The 24175-nt window shown below is 39.7% G+C and overlaps 1 protein-coding gene across 3 annotated transcripts in view; it reads right to left on the bottom strand.

Moving 5' to 3' along the window:
• Positions 1-24175, bottom strand: part of CRYBG3 (crystallin beta-gamma domain containing 3) — a 90349-nt gene that overhangs the window by 14553 nt on the left and 51621 nt on the right. For 2 of the 3 annotated variants that reach the window (XR_013956427.1, XM_080613275.1), the window contains exons 8-17: positions 21068-21207; positions 19633-19747; positions 18627-18662; positions 17389-17522; positions 15129-15252; positions 9782-9924; positions 8385-8511; positions 7363-7395; positions 3144-3253; positions 2502-2628 (exon numbers count right to left, since the gene is read on the bottom strand). Coding sequence is in view for 1 of the 3 variants with exons in the window: in XM_080613275.1 (XP_080469401.1) it covers positions 2502-2628; positions 3144-3253; positions 7363-7395; positions 8385-8511; positions 9782-9924; positions 15129-15252; positions 17389-17522; positions 18627-18662; positions 19633-19747; positions 21068-21207 (1089 nt within the window). In the remaining 2 variants the exon portion in view is untranslated. The remainder of the gene's footprint in view (positions 1-2501; positions 2629-3143; positions 3254-7362; positions 7396-8384; positions 8512-9781; positions 9925-15128; positions 15253-17388; positions 17523-18626; positions 18663-19632; positions 19748-21067; positions 21208-24175) is intronic. The other variant, XR_013956428.1, reaches the window with a different exon arrangement.

The raw sequence follows: 24175 nt of genomic DNA, 5'->3' as shown, positions 1-24175 counted from the left end.
GAATGCTCCCAGAAGGAGAAAATAGCCCATTTCCGAGCAAAGTGGACCATGAGGGGAAAAAGTACCGGTAAGGCGCCCTAAAGATTTAGCTGAAGTATTACACACCTCAGAGAATAAGCCAAGATAGGAAACAGGTTCCTAGGAATAAGGGAACACCTTTCCCACTCTCCTTACAGACCTGCCAAACTGTGCCAACAGAAGCATACCCATGCCATGGAGTACTGCAAGTATGTACCTTTAATCCCCAAATTCTCATTCCAAAACGCAGAGCCCAGGAACCCTGTGGCAGCTGACAACATCCAAAAAGCCCCTCAAAACTCTAACAGATTTGAAGTGAAAACTCAGGAAGTTACACTGAAGGTACTGCTGCATGCAATAGCAAAGAAAAAGCTAGATGTTCCTTTTAGTTACTGGAACAGAAAGGACATCTTGATTCAGAGTAAGATACAGAACTCGGTGTGGCCAAGCTGCACACCCCATATGTGTCAGTGGCCTGTGCTGACTGCTACGTTTCACAGCTACTCTGGAGTTAGTCCCACACAAATCATCTGTATTCTTACATATATCCTGAAAAGGCCCAGAGCTGGGGCTTCACTCAGCTGTACAGTACCAATGTAACACATCGTTAGTAATCACTACAATCTGGCAAATTAGGAAGGGAATACCCAGATCCCACGTCCCCTTTTCCTCCAACAGATTTGTTCTTCTATCCCAAAGGACTGGCTGAAACAATCCACTTCTTAAAGATACAGCTGGACCACACCTACACCAGTCAACAGACTTGGACTATCTTCAAAGGCTGGTAATGAGCAAGCCTTATGAGTCCTTTGTACTGCTAAAAGCATATTTTGTTTCCCCTCTGCCAGTGCCACACATGGGCCTCTACTTGTAGTCAGCATCTGGGAAGCAGAAACCTCACACACTGAAGCAATACATGGCTCCCCCCAAGCGTGAGAGTCCTTCCAACAGTCACACTTACAGTAAATACATCTCACTTAAAGGAAAGCAGGAGACAATGCACATTCAGGGCTTGATGTCAGGGTTAAACATTCTTCTTCTCACACATAAGCTATTGAGATACACACCTTGGGTCTGAGCTTGGGCTGGTATTTAAAACTCAATAAAGAGCCCAATGTCACAACTGAATTCAATAAAGCTGTACAACAATTCCACTTGGGAATATGTCTGCTGTTCTCTTGAATGAGCTAACAAAAATATCTTGTAATAAAAAGGGCTCTGTTCCAAGAACAGTGCACTGTGGACAATGCACAGAATTAACTATGGCTGTTTCTGACCACTGATGAAACTTAGGGCTGCGTGCTTAACATCACGTCTGTACTACACAACGCCCCTCAGCGCTGTCCCGGGCTATCAGCACACACAATGTGTTAGGAGCCGATGAGGGCATTTCTATTTGTGAAACAGGTGTGGTTCAATAGTGTTTTATGCTGTTTAGTACCTTGCTCTTGTAAAATACAAGGGCTATTTGTAAGACAGAACTGAACTATGAGGTGCAAGGCATTTACAAAGTACAGGAAGATGTGCGTAAGCTTCCCACACTTGGTCTGCCAAACACACTTCTCCCAGGGCTCGGCCTTTGGTAACCAAGGGCTGCCAGTAGCTTCTTACTATGCCAAACTGCATAGTAACTTCCCTGTGAGGTGACAGGCTGGGGGATTAGAATGAGACACACCATTTCATGTCAAAACTTCTTAACAGAGTCCAAAAGCCTAATGTGAAAAGGAGATCTTTAAGCTGAAAACCAGGCTCTCAGCAGGTGGGAAGCTATAGCTTGACCGAAGTCACCGTCTCTATGTAACCTAGAGAGAAGACCAGCTCTCAAGGCCCATGGCTTTTAGTGTTTGGTTTTGTTGTTGTGATGAACTGACCACAAGCCCCATTCCCCATCCCGCTGTGCCAATGATGTAAGAGAAGGTAGAGAAAATTGGGAGTAAAGTTAAGCCTGGGAAGAAGGGAGGGGTGGGAGGAAGGTGTTTTTAAGATTTCATCTTACTTCTCATTACCCTACTCTGATCTGATTCGTAATAAATTAATTTCTCACCATGTCGAGTCTGTTTTGCCCATGATGGTAACCAATGAGTGGTCTCTCCCTGTCCTTATCTCAGTCTATGAGCCTTTCATTGTATTTTCTCTCCCCTGTCCAGCTGAGAAGCGGCAGTGATAGAGTGGCTTTGGAGGCCACCTGGCACCCAGCCAGAGTCAACTGACCATAAGACCAGTCAGGAAAACGCCAACCAATACAACTTGGACAAAAGACAGCAACTCTGAGCCCAGAACACCCAAAAGTATGTCCCTACAAGTGACCACGTACACGCATACATGCAGCCTGGCTTGTTCCCAGCCCAAAAAATGTAAGCCAAGAAACCAAACTTCACTCTATTCCCTGAGTGAGAGTTTGTTTAGCACAAGCACTTGCTTCAGACATCTGACTAGGAAAAGAGTTCTAAAAGGTTGGGGTTTTTTTGCTATGAAATCCTTACATATTGAATAGGCTTGAGGGATTTGATTGTAGCAGTCGGGCAGCCACAGGAACTGAGGTCAACGTAGAGGCCTTCTTCCAGCACACAGTGATTGTCAGTGGTTTCCCCTTGGTAATACAGGAGCCAACTGCAAGAATAATATAACAGAAGAGATTAGCTGCCTCAGCCACTTATGAAGTTTCTTTCAAGATTTAATGTTTGCTAAGGAAATAAGGAATAAAAAAATGTTTGTTCTTGTTAAGCTTAAAAGTAACGTGACTTGAAAGGCTACGGGACAAAGCAACCACAAGAGGAAAATCAGATCATGTGGCACAGAAATCTCAGTTCCAGAGTCAAACGACGCAAGTGGAATGCAGACACTTCTTCTGCACCAAGTTTTCAAAATCTGGAATAAATTCTAAGTGGAGTTAAAAAAAAGAATTACCGTAACTGTGCAAACTTCCCCCAGGGAAAGGAAAATGCGCACTACCCAAAGCAATGACAGGACAAGTTACTGAGATGCACTGCAAGACAAAGGGTCCAATACATGATGGAATATGATGGGCATGTGTTATGCACTTGCAGCTGTCTGAAATTTAGTAATGGTTAAAAACCCCCAATTTTCCTATTACTTAAAATGGTGGCACGTAAAACATGACTTACCATCCCCGAAGAACCTTAAAAGAACATGGTATGAATGATGTAAAATCAGAAACTTCTGCTGTGAAATCTATACATGCTCCTTGGAAATGTGTATTACTGAAAGCTTTGAGCTACAAGAACAAAACAAAACAAAACCAATGACTAGAAGGAAAACAAATGCATTATCATTAATGTAAACAGAGATAGCTGTGCTCTTAGAGAATCAATCATAGAATAGTCTGGATTGGAAGGGATCATCTAAGTCCAACCCCCCTGCAATGAGCAGGGACAATGAGAAGTACCCATTCAATTCACAAAGATACAACAAATAGAATGAATTCTCATTAAAGGCATCTTCTGTGTTTCTACAGCTGCTTTATTTTGAGAAAGATAAAGTGGTTTATGAGCTCTGGGCCCAGTACAAGATGCTTCCCAGTGATACTAAGGCAGCCAGTATCAAGCATAAGTTCAACTGCAGCAGGCAAGGGCCCAGAGAAAAAGAGACATCTACGAATGAATGATGTTATCTTCCATCCAAAGTACCCCTGAACTGCAGTGCAGTTAACTCTTGCTACAGCTCAACAATCTAGTGTTCAGAACAGGATGGGGAAGGGTTGGTCAAAAGATAAAGGGCTCCTGTTGAAAAAGGGCCTTGAAATCTTCTGTGACTGCAGTGATCACAGGTAGTTTCTCATTTAAGACTAGCAGGAGAATTTCTGGGGGAACTGGGTACAGCCTTCTAGATGCACTATGCACTTCTGAAGTTAAGCTAAGCTGCTTTTAAACATTGCGGTGAAGAACTTCAAGTCACGCTGAACCATACCCTGCTGGTAAGATGTGATCAATACAGCAACAAGATTGAAAGTGTTGCAGTAAAAGAATAAAGGAAAAAAAGGAGACAAAAAATAGTATGATATAACCTATGATCTATAGCAAAGTTGCCTAGAATTCTGTACCCTTGGGCTGCCGCTATGTAACTGAAATTAATTTCACTTGAAAGCCCGAAAGAAAGGCTGGAAAAGAATTAAAACTTTAACTGCATCAGAAGAACAGCTCATAGTCTGTAATGGAAGGAAAAACACGATGGCTGTTGCAAGAGCTACTTCCCCCTTCATGCCCCAAATTGGCCTAGCTTCCTGCCAAAGAAATCAAATGCTTTTGCCAGTACAGAGCAAGAAGGCCAAACACAAACATCGGCAAATGATTTTATGGAAAAGCTCAGTCTGTGTTTTTAAAAGAAATAAATATGTTTCCTGTTAGAAAGAACAAGAAAGGCTTAACCTGGCCTCGCATGCTGTAACTGCAATTTAGAGAGCACAAACCAGCTACAAGATAATGAATAAAGTCTGGGTTTTCTGTAAATATAACTGCACTGCCATGTCAGAAAGCAGCTATTTAAGCTGTAATTAAATAGCGTTTTCTGCCCACTTATCTCAAAACTCTATAAAGGTGTATGTGTATATACATGCACACACGCACACCGTCTGTCTTCACAGGCTATGTGCTATGCAAGGCTTCTAAAAAGATCTGCAACTCATTTTTATACAGAGTATGTATAATCATGAATGATGGTCTTAATTTTACAAAAGCTGGGGTGAAGTTCTGATTCCTCAGTGAAAACACTGCATCATAAAAGCATTTACATTGGATAAGACACTTAAGATCTATTCCAACTGCAAACCTAACAGTGCCGAGTCCACACCTAAACCATGTCCCTAAGCACCACGTTTACACATTTCCTAAACACCTCCAAGGAATTAGTCTCAAACTGCAGCTACCTCCACGTTGTCAGGATTTGACATTACTATATGAGGTTTCGCTTCCTAAAAAGTCAACGGACAGCATGTTAAATACAAATGCAACTTATCACAGCAATTACCCCTGCTTCCTGAATTATCTGTACGAGTCAGCTGCTATTGAAAGAGGCTTTGTTCTTGCTGAGCAAAACCAAGTTTTACTTTTAATAAATAAAACGAATGGCTTTATAGAATTGGTGATTTCAGGCATTCTTACATTGTACGTACTTCATTTATATGGCGGCAGGAAAAGGTCAGGGGAGTCACCAAGAGATTTAAGAGAATTTAGTTGCTTTTCAGTTCCTGAAAAGTGAAGTGCAAAAAGACACAATCTTGTAGACAGTGACAACAGCTCCCTTAGCTCAGAACTATGTTTATTAAAGGTGGGAAAACGTATATCCTTCAAAATAACTAGTATGCGGCTTATACAAAGATCCAGCATTCAGATGCTTAAGGATTTGCCAGATCATACACATCCTGATTTGAAGTTCCAACCTAAGAGACTTTTATTTTAATCTGAATGGAAAACTCTTCATATTTAGCCAAAAGACCGCCCTTTTCTTATCCTATGTAATTGTTTTCCCATTAAATCTTCCTCAAAATAATTCCCCTCCTAAAAGAACTGTAGCAATACGAATGATGTTCCTCCTTCTCTAGCTTTGGGGCAGAACCCTGGGAAAACCAGGATTGTGATAAATCAGAATAGCATTCTTTCCACATGGTGTTAAGACTGCTGTTAGAAGACACAAAACACTATCTAGTACATGTCAGTATTTAAAGGTGATTGTGCATATACACACACAGGGTTGGTTTTTTGTGTCTTACGCATTACTGGAAATAAAGACTGTAAAGCACCATTTACTGAAACTTCAAAGGTTGGAATTCACCTTAAAGGTCTGCAAAACTGCACTCAAGCACTCAAAGAACAGGTTTTGGAAGATCCTTGGAAAAACAGAATCGTTGAAGAGGAAGAGAAAATTATCCTCAACTGCTTGGATCCCATCGGTCTCCTCTGAGTTGCTTACTTTGTGCGGTATCATTTACCAAGGCCTTACTGTGAACGTACTTGCAAGTCGTTGGATTTGGCCACAAACTGCCATATGAATAGGTCTGGCAGGAAGTAAGTGTTTAAGACTAAAATAATACCCCAATTATGTCTTCAGACAGGAAACATTTCCTGTAGTCCTGGGTTAATCATAAAATTGTAGAACTAGAATACTTGAAGAAAAAAGCAGGGTGTGGTCCACCTGCTAAGTAACACAATGCATGTGTTTCCCATGCGCTTACGGCTATTATACCTATCCAAGCAAGAAAGAGCAAAACTGTGCTCAGATGGCAAAACACTGAAGTTTTCTGTGAGATAATCACTGACCTCTAAAGTCTCTTTTGTCTGAAATGTCCTGTTTCTTGAAAAGAAGTTGTTCAAATTTGCTTAATGAAAAGCTTGTCATAAGGAGAGCAATATAACCACAGATCATCACCCAGGCTAGCAGCACACTCCGGGACAGAAAAAGAGAAACCAAACAACTAAAGCAGGAATGGAGGAGAGCTCTGTTGGGACAGAATGTTGCAGGAGAGACAGACCACACTTGGTGATGAGCACAAACACTTAGAGCAGGTTTTTGTTTTAGAAAGGCATCACAAAGGTACATTACTGGAATCTAACCTTGTAAGATAAGGACCAAAAGTGTAAAACCTTCAACTAACTTGCTCTTGAGACTAAAAGTGAATTATAGAGACCGCTTTCTTTTTATAAGTTGTCACCAAAGCACACACAACTTGCAGGGAAATTGTCAGAACCTATTGTAAAAGAGATTTATCACAGATTGATTATAACCAGGATGTGTTCAATTAAGGTTACATACTACTGTGAGGAGAAAGGAAGCATGGAATAAGTGGTGCTTATGCCTTAAGGAGTAGCTATACATGCTTGAGAGACTATGAAAGGCAGAGCGACCAGCAAATGAGACTAAACCACACAACTTCCCCTGTTGATGCATATGCAGGTATGAAGAGGGCAGTTCAATTTTCTGCAGTTTATACTTTCTACTTCACTTCATACATGAACAAGACAGTGACAAGTAGATACAATGCAAAATAATGGAAAGAAAATATGCCACAGAGCAGGATAAATGCATGTGATAGCGAGTTACCAGGAAGAGGAAGGAAAGAATAAAAACCTAGAGACCCATCCAAAGTCACTCAAAACCTACTGAACTGCTTGTATTTTTGAGGACATAATACTAAAAGGTATGATTTAGAATACAGCAACAGCAGAACTTTAGCAAACAAACTGTTACACATCTACCAGTTTCCTCCATCAATGGTCTGCTGCATGAAAATGGTAATACATTTGAAGTAATGAAGCAAGACATTTAAGATTACCTGTATTTAATTATTAACTATAGTTTAGAACTAGGGACTGTTATATAGCGTCAACATACCAAATGTGCAGGCTCATTCATTCCAAGCGGTTCCTGTAATAATAAATATATACACACACATATAAATATATTAAATTAATGGCAATTCATTTCCTAGAAGCCAAGTCAAGTTTCTGAAATTTGTTAATTACCAAGTCAAGTACAGAGAAAAACACTTCCCAGGCTCTCAGCACAATTCTCTTCCCCAGTCTTGGCCATCAGCTGCCTGTAAGCTCATGAGTACCTGTCTGACTGTTCAGTGCCATTCACACAAAGAACTTGCATCAGCACTGATTAGTTCACATAATGTGGATCAGAGTTCATGTAAATATCTCTGCATTTATTTTTGCGCCTATTTCTTGAAAAAAAGACAGAATTAAAAACAACAGAAGACTGACACCTTTTTCAACATGTGCTCTTCAAAATAAGGTTAAATGTTCCTTTCCTATTTTCAGTGTAGTTGCACCACTTCTTATATACTTATTATTGAGAACTGGCTTTGTTTTGCATCAGGGTTTTGAAGTTTTGACACTACTCTATTTGGGCAAGTTGTACTACCTTAGATTTAATAATGGATTAAAAATATCTCCTGTCCTTATTTCCTATATGCATCACAAATATTCTAGCATAAATACTGAAAAGAAGAAGTCAGACTTCTACTATACAACAACATGTGGGTCGGGTAAATTGTCAAGTATTTTTATATCCATTGACAGTGGATATAAAGGCATTACAAATTACTATGTTTTAAGGCAAATTAAGTCTTTCAGGCCACGTTGTTCTTTCCATGACTGAAGTCTGACAAAGGGAAGTTCTTACGAAGCTTCCCTGATAATTCTTCTCAACAGATAGAAAGATCCAGAGTGTCCATTTCAGTCTCCATCCTGAACAGACACTTTATGTCATTCACATATAAATTGTTTCCAAGTAAACAGACAAACTGATTAAACAGCACAGGCCACATTATAACATTATTGTACACTCTGAACTCCAAAGCTCTTATTTCTTCTAAGTTTCCCCCTTAACAAGTTCCAGTAACTCACCAACTTAATAGGTCGAATCGACATGATGATTTTACTAGATCCTCCCCAGTCAAAGAAACATTTGTATTTTCCTTTCTCCAATACATATTGCTCTCCACAGAAGTATTTCTGCTGATATGCAACCCACCTGGAGAACGAGACAAAAATTAAGCTGAAAACATCACATTCTTCTATGTAGTTTGATGAAACTACTGAGTTAAATGGAATAATTTTCTTTGGAGTTTCCTTTACAAGCCCATCTGACAGACAATGCAACGCTAAACCCAAAGAGAAGCATGTAACTATCACACACTTGATTTTCTGCTTTTACTTTGCAAACACTACTTTGACAAACACAGTTACTGGCCACGCTTTAACCATGACACCCACTATTGCTACTTGTCCTAGTGTTTGAGTCTTTTATAGTGCCACTTAACAGTTGCTGATCCCTATAACCATCATCATTAGGGTAGGTATGACAATACTGCACTTTTAACATTACTATTAAAGTCTGGAATTTCCACCCATATGATTCCACAGTGCTCTTTCTCCATAGTGTATTTTATGTTTTAGCACTTGATACCATTCTTCATGTACAATACCACTTTCTTGTCTATAATAACTTACTCCATCCTTCCTAGAGAGTTGGTAGCTCCCCTGTTTATCCTTCCTGTGAATTTCTGCAGTATCTGCTCTGTCAGAGCTGTTATTTCACCCCAAGCATTCCAGTTCTCTCATTTGATTTTTTAGGCTTCTAGCTCTTCTGTGTTTTGCCCTTGCCCCACCAGTTAGTACTGCCTATCTCCGTCAGCAGACACTGCAGGTGGTATAATTTATCTCCCTTATTTATTGCAATTGTGGTGTTTATTTTCCTCCTGGACTCCATATATGCAAGCTAGCCAAGTCCACCCTGTAGGCTGCATCAGCTTGAACCAGGTACTCTACCACACGTTGTTAGTTCAATCCCCTCCTTTAAGTTTAAATAGTTCTCTATAAAGTATTTTATTCTTAGTGCCAGCAGCCTGACTTTATTACAGATAAGGCATGGCTCATCCTTTAAGTATATATCCCAAAAGGAAGCCCAGTTCTTAACATACCTAAAATCCCTTTCTAAAATCCCTTTTCTGCATTACTACCAAAACTCTACCATGAAACTACAGTCTATGAGACCACTGCAGGGACATCACAACCTTTCTGTAGTAACAAGAATGCCCGGATCCAAATGAAGGTGTAGGCACGAGATTTAGACAAAACCTAAGATTATTATTCTTTCCTTCCACTTACCAAGGAAATGGAAAGAAACATTGCTCTCCCCTAAATGTTTACCGCCTGCACCATGTGAAATGTATTTCTGAATCCAACCACAACTTAGCACAAAAATACTTAATAGCCCAATCCATGTATTTCAGCAGACTTACACTCCACTTCGCACAAGAATCGACCTCGTCTCTGAACCAAATCCAGCCTGCTCCAAATCAGGGATTTCTTCATTGATGATATCTAATGCTTTCCCATCTTCATCATCAGACTGAAAAAGTGCCACTGATGACTCTATGAAATCCTGAGAGGCAGAACAGGAGTTAAGACAGGCTGTCACAGCTCAGTGACACTTCACAACAAAAAACATTTTGGAAAAGAGTTGTTGCCTGAAAGACGGCATTCTATAAAGCAGTGAGGGGACTTGGGTCCCTTGTGGGGATCTTTATGGGATACTTTGGCATTGAAGTGTCTAGCTGGAAGCCTGGCAATCTGATATGGCCTTCAGTGGTTTCCCCCAAAGACAGCAAGAACCTACGCCCCATGAGCACCATCCTTTCCTCTACAAGGACAACTGAGAGTGCAATGATGCCTGTGTGAGAAAGAGAAGACTCAGGGTTGGGGATTCAGCATTGATCTTCCAACAGCTTCACAAATGACCACTTCGAGCATCACTATGACTATAGTCTATTATTTTAAGCTCTCCTTCCTCATCCCTTCCAGCAATAAGGCAACAATCATGAAGAGGAAAGACTGGGAAAGATCACCTTTCCAGCACAAGAGGTTTGTAGCTTTTTGATACAGCCACTGTATGATTAATCGCTACAGCTATAAAATAAATCCCACATGACACCGTCACGTTCTCTTTTATATAACCATGTGACACTACTTTATACTTTCAGCTTGCATAGCTACTTAATCAGGTTACTTGCACAGCTCCGGCTTATCTGAATTTGGGTTTCAAATCTCCAGCTTTTTAACTACTTAGCAATTTTAGGCACAAAGTTCAGTCACTGCTTGGGAGAACAGAACACAGCAATTCATTCACTTTATTCCTTTAACTTCGATCAAAAAGCATGAACTCAAATCAATTTTAGTGTTTCTGAAATACTCAGCAATGTTGCAGTAAGTTGAAAATAAGTAGGTCTTGCAAGCAAGAGAAAAGGATTAAGCAAATGAAGGAACTGACACAGATTCAAGAATGTATGAGGATACCATCATGGGAATTATTACACTAAACACTTGCTGCTGTAGCACAAGACACCAACCAGAGAGCAGTAAACTGAAGGCTACACTCAGAAAGCAATGACTTACAACAATCGAAAACCACACAGAAATTAAGATTGTGCCAAGCATGCAGCCAGATTCATTTGGACAGTTCATCAAACTAGCTCTTTAAAGGATACTATGCCTTTGTACAGCATTCAATCACAATTAATAATGAAAATCTATTTTAGAACGAACACTTGATGTGGCTCAACTTCTCTGCATTGCTTACAGGACAGTAAAGAGGACAAATTGTTTAGTAAACCTGGTCTTCCTACTACGTTGACCATCTCCTCCTTTCATTTATTTAAAAAGCTGCAACTACTTCATGTATACACTAGAAATTCAAGTGACAGCTCAGGCAGAATGAATGAACCATTGCAGCTTCAGGCTACTTGTTAGATACAAAAAGGAGGAGGGGAGGAGTAGGGAAGAAAGAAAACCAGCTACTCTTAAGTCGTAAAGCGAGGGACTTTGTAAGAGTTTCTGAAAAGCCATTTAGATCAAATCCACACATAATTTCTTTGACTAAATTTATAATACTGAAATAAACCCACAATTGTAATTACATTTAATACATGTTTCAAATTCAGCCATCATTTATTCTCCCTGAATTTTCTCTTACAATAAGCAATAGGAGAAAAACTTAAAAATAGACTTTCAGAACAAGGCAATTCATTTTACACTTGAAAACATTAGTGGGAAAAGGCAATATACACTGCTCCACTGAAAGAAACTCAAATGTCGCTCTTTCCCTGATCACAACAGCCACAGGCAAGCCCCAGCCTCACGGATTCTCTCATGTAACACTGCAGAAAAGAAGCAAATGCAACTGTCCCCCAAAACAGCACAAACTGCTGTCTGCCATCAGGAACAAGCCCTGCATTTGACTCCAGCGTGTCCAACATAGATACAGATAGCAGAGCTGGAAGTACTTTGAAGGAAACAATTCTGCAAGTCCTTTCTATCTCTGCTTTCAAAACACTCCTCAAATCACCACATTAGAGATTGTAAAGACATTGAGGTGCTGGAGTGTGTCCAAAGAGCAGTAAAGCCGGTGGAAGGGTCTAGAGCACAAGTCTTACAAGATGCAGCTGAGGGAACTGGAGTTGTTTAGTCTGGAGAAGAGGAAGCTCAGGGGGTACATTATCGCTCTCTACAACTGCCTGACAGGAGGCTGTAGCAAAGGGGTTATCTTCTCCCAAGTTAGAAGCAATAGGACAGGAAGAAATGGCCTCAAGTTGTGCCAGGGGAGGTTTAGACTGGATATTAGGAAAAATTTCTTCACTGAAAAGGTTGTCAAGCACTGGAACAGGCTGCTCAAGGGAAGTGGTGGAGTCACCACCACTGAAGGTATTTAAAAGACATGTAGATGGGGTGCTTAGGACATGGTTTAGTGGTGGACTTGGCACTGTTAGGTTTACAGTTGGACTTGACTACCTTGAAGGTCTTTTCCAACCTAGATGATTCTATGACTGTTCACAGCAGAAATATTGAAAACAGACAAAAACTGAAAGCTCTTGCAGTATGCCTACATTTGTGTACATCTTCACCAATGGATGGGAAGGGATGCCTTGCAACAATCCCCTCTGTTGTGTGTGATGCCTAACCTGTCTGATTTGTCAAGAAATTATCTTCATGCCTTGGCTCAACTGCAATCACTGGTATGTGCACAGAAACATGGGTTGGACTTTCCTAGCACTAATAACCTCTGGTGGAACCTGTCATGTTGAACATGGTGGTGCAGAAACATCTGAATAGCTTTGCATAGTACTGAGCCACATTAACTGAGCTGTTACTGACACAGGCTAATGAGGCACGTCGTAGCCAGCCTGGCTCTCTGCAGAGCCATTTACATACTTCTGTACCACACTCCCTGCTTTGGGAGTACAGCACAGAGACATTTGATCCGACTCTGCCTAGAGCTGACTCAGGTACACAGGCTCATTACTTTCAGCTTCATGTCATGTAAGCCAGGCTAAATTGTTTTCAGGTCTGGGCTGGCCTTAAAGCCAACACAGTCAAGGTCATGTGGTGTCATGCCTGAGAAAGAAAGAAAAAAGCCTAGCTAGATAGGCCCCCATATGACACCGCACCAGCGAGTACCTATAAAGAACCAGCCCCATTCCTTACCTGAGCTGACCATGAGTAATGCAACTTGGCTACATTCCCACAAATCCTTACTCCTCTATAGAAAGTCTTGAGTTCATCTGACTAAAACTGAAGTTCTAGGGAAGAACAATAAAGATGTGGTATCTGGGAACACCTCCATGGAGTCTGAGACCATCACAACCTTTACTGCATTTCTTCTGATAGCATTTATGAGGTAACAGAGAAGTTGTTAGGCTCTAGGCTGGTGAGGTGCTGGAACAGGTTGCTCAAATAAGTGGTAAGTGCTCCATCCCTAGCAGTGTTCCAGGCCAGCTTGGAGAGAGCCTTGGATGACATGTTCTAGGGTGAGGTGTCCCTGCCCATGGCAGAGGGGTTGGAACTGGATGACGTAAAGGTCGTTTCCAGCCCTGACCATTCTGTGATTCTATGATTTGCTGTGCACTGAGGGGCCTTCAGCACACAGCACTAGTTTTGGATTTCTGGCCAGATCCTCTTGAAAACAAGAGTTTGTTACTAAAGTATTTTTAATATCCTGACCTTAAGTATCATATACGAAGTCACTAAGGGAGCATATGGCAAGCCTGAACACTGACCTATGTACTTACTGCATGTCAGAGAGGCAGTCAATCTGTTGGTCAAGCTGAACAGCAAAATGCCAGCGCCATTAATAATTTTACTGGCAAAGAGCTCATTGTCTTTAGTTATGGTACAGTTTAAGGAGAAGTATTACTTAGACTGTTATTATCAATAGGTACATATTGATGTATATTTATATGCCAATTTAAATGACACATGATGATATACACATGTGAATGATACATGGTTTTAAAATGTTAATGACTTGAGATTCTTGACTGTTCTAGGCACAAGTCAAATTAAATGCATGCATAGGTCACCCTACTAGGCTGGTGCACAGTTCTAAGCTTGTAATTATGACCTCTGCCAAGAGAAAGATCTAAAAAGATCAATTCAAGTTGTTCAAGTGTCCTATGTATAGCTTGAAAAGAAAGAAAAAGGAAGATTACTCAAGAATTTAGTAGGATTCTGCACGTTTAAAATGAAGAGTTAAGAGAAAATTTCTGCCAGTTTCTCCCAGAAACTCAAAAATAGATTATTTAGGGAAGGATATTTTTCCTCCACTCAGCTTATTCTATCTTTATTTTAAGTTACATGATAGATTTTGATTATAAATACAGCTTTCACTAGGTGCCTTTCACAAAAATCAAAATGGCAAATTGTGAATTTAAGCATGGCCTTTCTGGGTTCACAGTAAATCCCACCCCCCCCCGGCCTTTGTTAATAATGACTGTTGAGACAGCAAGTTTGCTCTAAATGCCTGTCTTCAAACTTCACAAAAATCCTGGCTCGGGAATATCACATCTGCTCAGATGAGGAGTGTAAAAGCCCGAATAATCTCCGAGTGAATATAAATATCAGCTGCATTTAAAGCTCTCAGAGGTTCAATTATAATGAAAAAAACCCCTCTCTAACCCCCAAACAAACAAGAAAAACCCAAATCAAAGGAAATTCTAAAGAAGTTCTAATCCCATGTTTCACCATCACTGTAAAATCTAACTTTGTTTCCTATACTGGACTCTGATACAGTTTTTATTATTTCATCTTTGTCCCCACTAAGCACATTTGAGTAGCAGGGATTTTGTCACCAGGATTATTTTTGCTGCCAAAATTTCCTGGCACAAAAATCACAGAGACAGAGTAATGCTGTTCTAAGGCTTGCAACAGCTGCTGTGTTGAAAAGCTATTTTTATTTTCATAAGGAGCTATATTGTACAATTCTGCACATTCAACTTCTAAGAAAATTCTGTTCTAGAGATACAAATATCTTGAAGGGCAGAAGTGAGATACCTGGCAAATCTGGCAGGTTAGACAATGAATTCTGCATGATACTTTCTCTGTATGAACTTTATAAAGGCTATTTAGAACCTGCTTCTGCTTTGCAATGTATGTAGCACAGTCCAGATTTCGTGAAGCAAGAAAAGAATGAGAATGAACTTGGGCAAAAGATTGAATGACTTAAACTCAAGACAGCCATACCATATACAAAGAATAACCATCCTCTTTATGTGTAGAATTGTGGACAATTTGTGTGAAATTCATAGAAGTACTTACAGCCTGAAGGAACCGGAAAGACAGGATACTGTCAGTTCCCCCCCATGAGCGTCTGTCTTCGTAATTTCCCTCCTCCAGCAAGTACTGATGGCCTTTGTAACGTTCCTTATCATAGGCAACCCATCTACAGCGAACCACACAACAAAAGAAAGAGAAATAGCTAAAAGCAAAACAACTGCACACATGATTTTCTGTAACAAAAGGGGAAGAGAACATCCTAAGAACACTGAAATGGGTATCACAGACTCAGCAAACAAAGCAATACTTGTCTGAAATCACAACAGCACCCATGAAGTGTTCTTTGTCGATCAAAAGCCCACCATGTGATTCTTTCTCCTACAACAGCTTATTTGTTCAATGCTTCTCCATGTACCTCCTCTTGGTCAGCCATGTTCCCAGTAACAGTATTTGCTACACAGAGGCTGGCCAAAACACTGTAAGCCATCAAATACTAATGATAAAAACCAAGCAGATCCCTTCAGTGTCTTAATAAATGGTGAGATTCTACCCTTGCTGGAGCTGGCAACAAAATCAATGGTTTCAACAGAAAAAGTCACATGCTAATATTGTTTCTTGTTCTAATCTAAACATACATATATATGAATAGAAAAATGAATTGAATATATACGATATATTGTGTATGGAATATGTTTTAGCACTGGGGGAACAAAAGTTTATAAAGTATTTTGAAGAAGCAGATGAGGCTCAATGAAAAGAAGGTATTTCTGTATCACCTTTGAAAACTCTGTTTTGAAAAAGTGGTTCCCCCTCTTTTCTTTCTTGTAAGCATTTCTTTCATTAAAGTTCCCTTGTAAGTATTAGAACTGCTGTACAAATTCTGTTGGCACTGGAATTTGGCAGGCAGGGATTGCTTTACTTTTAGTACCATTTGGTTTACATTAATTCAGCTGTTTAAGTTACCACAGTATTGAAAATAAAAGCTGCCACAACAGACAGAAGGATGAGTTTTAATAATCTGAGGCTTCCCAGATAGCAAATACATCATGTATTTATGAATAGATTATCTGAACATTCATAGTTAAATTTAGTTTGAATTTAGTGCTTGTAAGATTCTGACAACAGCCTGAAAGGATGTATGTTATCCAATCTTTATACTGAAATCTCTTAAGGAAAAAGAATCTGAAAACTATTCTGTTGCTAAGCTGTTTGGCAGGAGCAAGCATCCTGCACACTTTAAGGAGTCCTATCCTGCTGAGTCTCAGGAAAGGCTGAAGGAGTAATATGTGGAGTTGGTAGCTTGCTAGAATGGCTGGCAATAGTGGCTCTGAGTCTATCTTGTGAACAGACGGCATTGCACAGCCCTTTTTGTACGTGTGTGTGTTGCAGGGCAACAGAGAATCAATCTGAGGCCTCAACGCAGGAAAATAAGGGTAGATTCTTAAATCCAGATAACACACAACAATAATAACAAGGTGGCAAAGGAAAACCATTAAGACAATAAAACAGTTTATAGACTTCAGAGGCATTAAAATGTCAAATCGAAGAGTAACCACACCTACCCAAGGTCCTTTTGGCAGATTAAGTACAGATTATCAGAAGTATAAAGCAATATAAATTAAAGGTCTGTGGGAACACTGTCATTGAGGAACAAAGTGGCCTAATTTATCAGCATCCAAGTGGTAAACACTGACTGCACACCTCACACATTTAGTTTTATCTTCCTATATTCCCTTAGATAGATAAACCATATCTATATCTGTAGGCTTTGTGGCTCTCTGAACTAACCCCATCTGAATGGCATCTTGGCGCTCAGGCTGAGGTCCCCAGCACTACAGGTGGCCAAAGACCAATACTGGTGCAGTGTCATACTACCCTATGCATAACATTTGCAGCCCCAAAGTCTCTGGACCTTTCGGCTTTCTGGCTCCCTGAACCCTAACCCTAACCCTGAACGGCACCATGGAACTGAGGCTCACTTCTCCAGCACCATGGGTGTCCCACATGAGAAAGGTGTGCAAGGAGCAATGTTGGTGCAGTGCTGTACTCATCTGAGCATGCATTTTACAGCCCCAGTGCCTCTGGACCTCTAGGCTTTGTGGTTCTCTGAACCCTAACCCTTATGATACCATAATACTGAGGCTGTGGAGAAGCGGTTTTATCCAAGGATGATAATAGACAAAAGAAAAACATATTCTTTTAGAAATATTTTACTAGTGATTCTAATCACCACTTTGCACTTAACATTTAGTTATCATTTCCCACTTGAAAGTAAGTCAATATAAAAGTGAAATATACTTACACTCCGCCAATTACACGTATTGATCCAATTTCCTCAAACTCCTCTTCATTACCAAACAGAGCTGGGACAGAACTGATGTTTTCTGAAAACTCTTTGGACCATCCCCCAAAGTGGGTTTTCTCATATATTATTATCTAGAAAACACGATATTGAACAATGCCTTGAGTATGCCCTGAACAGTAAATTGAAGTTTAGGTGGGTGCACTGCTACAGGGTGTGGAAGACATCTTTTCCCCCCACCTCCAACAAACCATCACTATGAAGAAAATTTAGGGTTGCATTCCTCAGCCCTTCTGATTCTTGAGTGCCCTAGAAGCTGAAGAGACACTGTTTGGATTTTGATAGGCCTGTCAGGCTATTTGCAGACATTTCCACGGAAGGATACTTATCCACACAATTCTACATACATAAATGTACTCAGCAGCTATACGGCTGTAATTTATCCTGTAATCCTGTGCCTGGACAGTGTATATTAGCCTTCAATGAATCCTGCATGGTCACAGCTAGACACGCAGAGCTTAATACTTCACAAGCAGACAAGAGGTCTTTCTCTGTACTTCACTGAAACTATTATGGTGACTGCAGTTAACACCTTCTTAAGGTTGCTCATCTGCTGAGCACACGTATCAGGTATTAACAGTAGTAATATTTATTGCAATGTTTATTAGAAAAATGCCTCTGTCTTGCATGTATTTGTATAATTAAAAGTTACCTAAAGCATTAGTGTTTTTGTAGAGACCAAGAAAAAGAAGGGAAAAGGAGCAGTAACTCTGGATTAGCTTTCTGCTGCTCAAATCACAAAAGGATCCTGGTCCCTCTCACAACTCTTGTATTGGGACTGGGTATAGGAAGGAAGAGTCCTATTCCTGCCCCTTCCTGTCCTCCTCCCTCCCTTTTTTTAAACCTGGTATGTTCAATGGGAAGATCTCTCCTGATCCCCATCCATTAGTGACTGATGCATCAGTCAGGAAAATTCACCATATTTCGTGTAAGTTTTACAATCCTTCAGCAAATTCACGTTCCCTATTTTGTGAAAACCAGACTATTGCTACTTTTGCAACTCATGAAACACTCGTAAGAAAGCGAGCTTGATACAGCATCAGTGATTTTTTTCTTCAGCAGCAAACACTGAATACTTAAATCAAACATCATACACCCAACAAAAAGAAAACAGCTTAAATAAAGGTTTTGTATTTCCAGCGTGCTCACATTTCATCATCAACATCTTCAGTACTTACCTTGACATTCATTGGCATTTGTACCTTTAGTCCACCCTAAAAAAGAGAGGGGGGAAAGAGGGGAATAAATGTATTTATATAAAACTTGAAATTATACTTTGACATGTATTTTATAGCACTCATAGTACTTTCACAGCACAAAGTCTTTGTAATTATACTCGCCACTTTCAGTGTTGGCTAAATGAAACACTAGCTCAAATGCACTGATAATTCATAAAGGCCAGGGACACTACAAACCTGTCCTGCAAACAAATCAGTGCATTGACAAGCCTGCAGTGGTGCAAGCAACTTAAAAGTACTCCTTTGCTGTTTTAGCAATCTAAAGCAAGTATTTACTGTTTTAAACTGATTCATATGGACCAAATTTTTAAATTAAAATTTAAAGCTTTGTTGTATATATTTCAATTTCTTAAGAACAGATGGCAGAATACGAAGAAACTATAATCACCAGAAGAGAGAGAAAATATAGGCAGACATATTCATGTCTGTGGTCAAAGAGCAAATGTAACAAATGGATTTCCTCTGGAAATGATAGTGAATGATGTTCTGTGAGGGAACAAGACACCTACTTCCTATGACTGACTAAAGAGACAGCTGTTTGGTCTTACTCCTTCGTGGCTTTTAAACTCTCTTTCTGTAGGCTTGCTATGCATACAGTAGAATTGTTATACCCTTCCACACCTCTCTCGTATTTTATTATCCCTCTCAGTTCTGTATTATTTTTCACTCATTAAAGCAGTTTCCCAGGAATACAACCTAGTTAATCAGTCATTCCCTCTGATTACATGGTTCTACTTGGGCAGACACAGAAGCCGAGCAAGCCGTAGTGACTGCCATGCCGTAACAACACTGCGAATGCACCTTGGCATGAGACAAATGTTACACGTATAAGGATCAACCCTGAAAGGACATTAGAACCCAAGTTGTATTTCAGTCAAAACCTGTAGGGGAGCAACTATAGGGAAAGGAAGGCACACAACTTATTAGGAAATCGTGTACGCCTCACCATTTTTAAGGGACGCAGAGATTTTACATCTGCTGAAGGAATTTCAGATGGTGAATCACATTCTTCCAAGACCTTCATCTCTCCCTTGTAATTAAAGTCTGAGTAAGCAAGCCATCTACAACAATAAGGACAAAGGACTTATTAATCTCATTAGATAAATTACAAAGATCTTATTAAAATAATTTTCCTTTTTGTACTCGTAAGAGCTAGATAATGTGTTCTAGATACCGCCAGCACATCAACACAAAGCTATATTTAAACACATTGGCAACATCAATGCTAAGATCATCTCAAATGCTTTTTCTCACTCCAAGCTAAACATAAATGAAAGAGAAGAAAACTACGAATTTGTTCACTTACTTTAAGAAGCCAGTTTGGTACAGTTTGAGTATACAAAACCAATGTCAGTACTAAAGATGAGACGCATCAAATTTTACCTAGGATTGTCACCTTAGGAATTAAAAGGTTTCTAACATCAATCTCACTTAGCTTTATCAGTTATTAACATACAAGGATTTACAACACTGCTTTGGAAAGCAGGCTGTTGTAATTTTGACATTAAGATTTAAAATGCTGAGACTCCTTCAGAGTGTTTTAAATCAAAAAGCAAGCCAAATGTAAAATTTGGGCACATGGTTAAGTCGACCAAGTAAGGAATGAAGGAAAAGGCATTGATCCATATAGAAAATTATTTTCTTAAAACTTAACACACAAACAGTTAGAAGTTATACTAAGTTCTGCTGAAACAAAGACTGTTTTTAGTTCCTTCACCATCTCAAGCTTCACAAGCATTGTGAGACTGTAGAAAGGAAGGCTTGTCTCACGTGAAAAGCAAACTCAACGCTCTCATAACAGATAATGTCATTCTGAAACCATTTAGGAGAAGAGGCACAGAACTCCCAAACTTTAGGAACTGTGAAGTGTTGGCCATTTACCCACGAAACAGTTAACTCTGCTCAATACAGGAAATCCTGGGTTACCAAGAGGCCTGTATCATACTGCATCACCTCTCTCCAGAAAGTCAAGATACGGCTGTAGCTTGAGAAATGCTTGGATGATGTAGTATTAATTTTCTGGTACTCAGCCATAGCGTTATAGCTATAACAGGGTGGGTGACTAGGGAAACGGTATCTATTCTCCAGTGAACTAAAAGCTAATTATAGCTGAGCTGCTTCTTCTATTTATAAAGCCACTCAAAGATGGAATTACAGAAAACTGCCAGCAACTAGTGTAAGAATGCTTTCAAAAATTTGATTCCACTCCTAGGCACCCACACGGCACAATGCTGAAGCATAGAGCTGAGAATATATAGCGTATGTTAACTGATTTGTAGCAAGATCCCCCAAATATTGTTTGTATCACCAACTGACTTTCATCCCATGATGTTGCTCTTCTACCTGCTGCCAAAATGCTGCTAAAAACATCCAGTACTCACACTCCTGATTTGACTTTTATATAAGGGTTTTTCTCAACATCCAGTTCTTCTAAATTGGCAACTGCACCCTGTATGCAGATAGGAAGTCCCTCTGTACTACCAGCTGCCAGGCAGAACTCTACCTCTGGAATGCCGCAGTCCTGTGGAAACAAATCAAAGGGTAAGTCTTATCCACACTTACAGAGTCTGCAATTGCAATGGGAGAATAACCAGTAATGTTTCCTTCTTTTTTGCCATTTCCTCACCCTTCTAATTTAACTCCAGGCTTCACACGATGTACAGGTTTTAGTCTTCTTTTAAATGAAGACTTGAACTTTTAGAAAAGCTAAAGGAAGCAAATTTGCAGCTCCCATTAACTTTCAAAGAACTGTGCATTTATGCCTGCTGGGCTACCTTCAGAAAGCTCAGTTTAAATACTCTCCAAGTAAAGGATTTGACACTATTCACTGATAGACGAACCATGCATAGAATATACCAAGTTTTTTAAAGACAGTGCTTCCATAATACACATACCACATGCATGCATAACTAAAACTTCCTAGAAATGTCTACTACATTCTCACCTCCCTCCCTCAGTGCTAATTAAGTTTTGTATGCATCCAACTATGGTTTCAAGCCATATGAGTTCAATTTTCTGTCATGCTAAATAAATCTACAGGATTTTAGACAAAGAAAGAAAAAGATCAGTAACAGAAAATGTTTGTTAAGTAGACACTTTAGCAATTTTCCTGTTACTATGGAGCAACCTCTGTTATCTTAGCAAGGGTTTTCTACTGATAGATACCATGTTGGAGAACAACTTGTTGAATGCATGATTTTCTCTAGAATTTGCAGGGATTTTATTGAACCAAACTGATTTCATAAAATTTATATAAAATGCGTTACCAATACTTCATTCAAACACATCATGAATCAATGAGGACCTTCTATACAGTCCTGCTTCAGCGGTGTGTTACAGAAAAGTCCTCCTGTTACAGTGAAAGGCAGCTCATGTGCTTATAGTTTGCTCAGCTGTAGCTGGAACCCTTCAGTTCTCAGTGGTAACTTCAAAGCACCATTCCCCTTACCCTTCCGACACACAGGCCCATTTGCATTAGGCCAAAGGGTTCAGACAACATAGAGAGACCTGCTAAATGTGTCTTGAGGAAGATGCCCCTTGCATGTGCATTAGAGAAGAGGGATAAGAAGCTGTCCCTGAGGGTACACTCAAGAGAAACACATGGTTACTGTATTTGTTGAGGACCCAGGCAGGGTCCATGACTGAGATCCTACACGGTCTCTGGCTTCTTCCAGACCCTGAAGAGCAGAGCAAAAGAGCTTGCAGAGAAACTCAACAACAGGGCACAAATGCTCTTACAGTTAGAGCACCTCATCTCATGACACCACCTTCATGCTCTCCTTTTTCACATAGGTATTGGGTGGAGCTTTCGAATGATGGAGAAATATACCTCTTCCTGGTTAGCAAAGTTCTTTCAGTAATTATTTAACTGCCAGCAATAAATATGGCAATTATAATAGATGGACTTCAGGATATTACTTCACTTTCCACAAGACCTGAAGCAACACAGTATACTGTTTTGGCAACCCTCCCTTATGCACAATTGTGTTTCCTCTGTATTGTACCTTGCAAACAATGCACATAATTTGTTTTTAGAACAAAAACTGCAATACCAGATTCAGATGAGCAAACCCAGAAAAACTAGGAAAAAAGACTTTCTAGTACAATGCTATTTTATGCAAAGTGCTAAGGAACAACATTCCTCAATTCTAAGTATATTGCTAGACCACTTTAAAAGAGAAAAATTTCTTCATAGTTTTCACATATTTAACTGTGATTTAATAAGCTACAAAGACATGAAGTTCGTGTTTTTTTCTAATAATACGTGATATGTAACATGGCTGGAACCCATGAATCCAACAACAAAGCTCAATACAGAAAACTACAAGGTGCACCTATAAGAATTCCACAAGTTACGACTTTAGACTCTGATAGTTTCAGATAAATTCTGAAGCAAAGTACCTACAAGCCTAGACAAGTAGCAAAATAAAGTATCTTTGCCTGTGGGCTCAGACAGAATATGAGACAGAGGATGTTTCATTTTAATTCAGGAGGAGGTTGGATTTATTTCTTTTGTTTTGGTTGGTTTGTGGGTTGGGGTTTTCCCCCCCTCATTTGAAGTCTGCAGAAAAGCCAGTCTGTGTTCTCCTTTTCAAGTCTGCCCTCCTGACTTGGAAGCTCATGAGGCAGGCTCCACCTCAAGAGATGAGGAATGTAAGCAGTTCTCCAAAGGGTAGGTAAAGCACAAGCACTTGTATTAAGATCTCTCCTGTTTATCACCATCTCTCTCAAGCCAGATTCTGACAGTCATGAAAAAAAATACTCATTTTTATGGTATTTTTATGTGCACTAGATAAAGACCACAATGTCTTTTCATGAAGTAAGCTGAGGCAGTCATCAAAAGCTATTCAAATGTATATTTTTAAAGGTAATAACATGTTTCAGGAAGAAGTACATTAAAAAAATGTGCTTAGAAAATATAAAGTCACAAATATACATTTTGACTTAAATACTGAGTTCAATTCACATATGTTAATTCACAGACTGCAGAAAAAGGTGGAATTTAGGATTTCTGTCTAAGGTGAACACTATGCATCTGCAGATGTACACTTAAGTACTATGCCATTAACTTAATATAATTTAAGCATGGGAGCTTTAGCTCGGTAAGTATTTGCCCTAGCACGTTCATATTGTCTGAGCATATTTAATAGGCATCATTACTTCCAGAGGCTCCTTTAGCTCTCCTATTAAAGCCACCATCTTCAGAAACCAAATGACAACCACATAAACATGATAGCGTTCAGGCTGAGAACTAGATCCTTCAGTCTGAAGCCCTTTCATTTGCAAGGCGTCAAGATTTTGACATAAGATATTCACATGCAAAACTATCACCACAGTGTTTCAGGCCAGCTCCCAAAGTGGAAAGTTTTCTCCCTATAACCGCTCTGGCCTTGCCACCCCCATCACATGCAGTCAAAACTCATATCATATTCATTATCCTACTGACACGCCAGGCAAAAACAGAATAAAAAGCATAGCAAACAGATTAG

Source organism: Psittacula echo (genome assembly GCF_963264785.1).
Source record: "Psittacula echo genome assembly, chromosome: 3".
Lineage (NCBI taxonomy): Eukaryota > Metazoa > Chordata > Aves > Psittaciformes > Psittacidae > Psittacula > Psittacula echo.
This window is presented reverse-complemented; position numbering and strand designations above follow the sequence as displayed.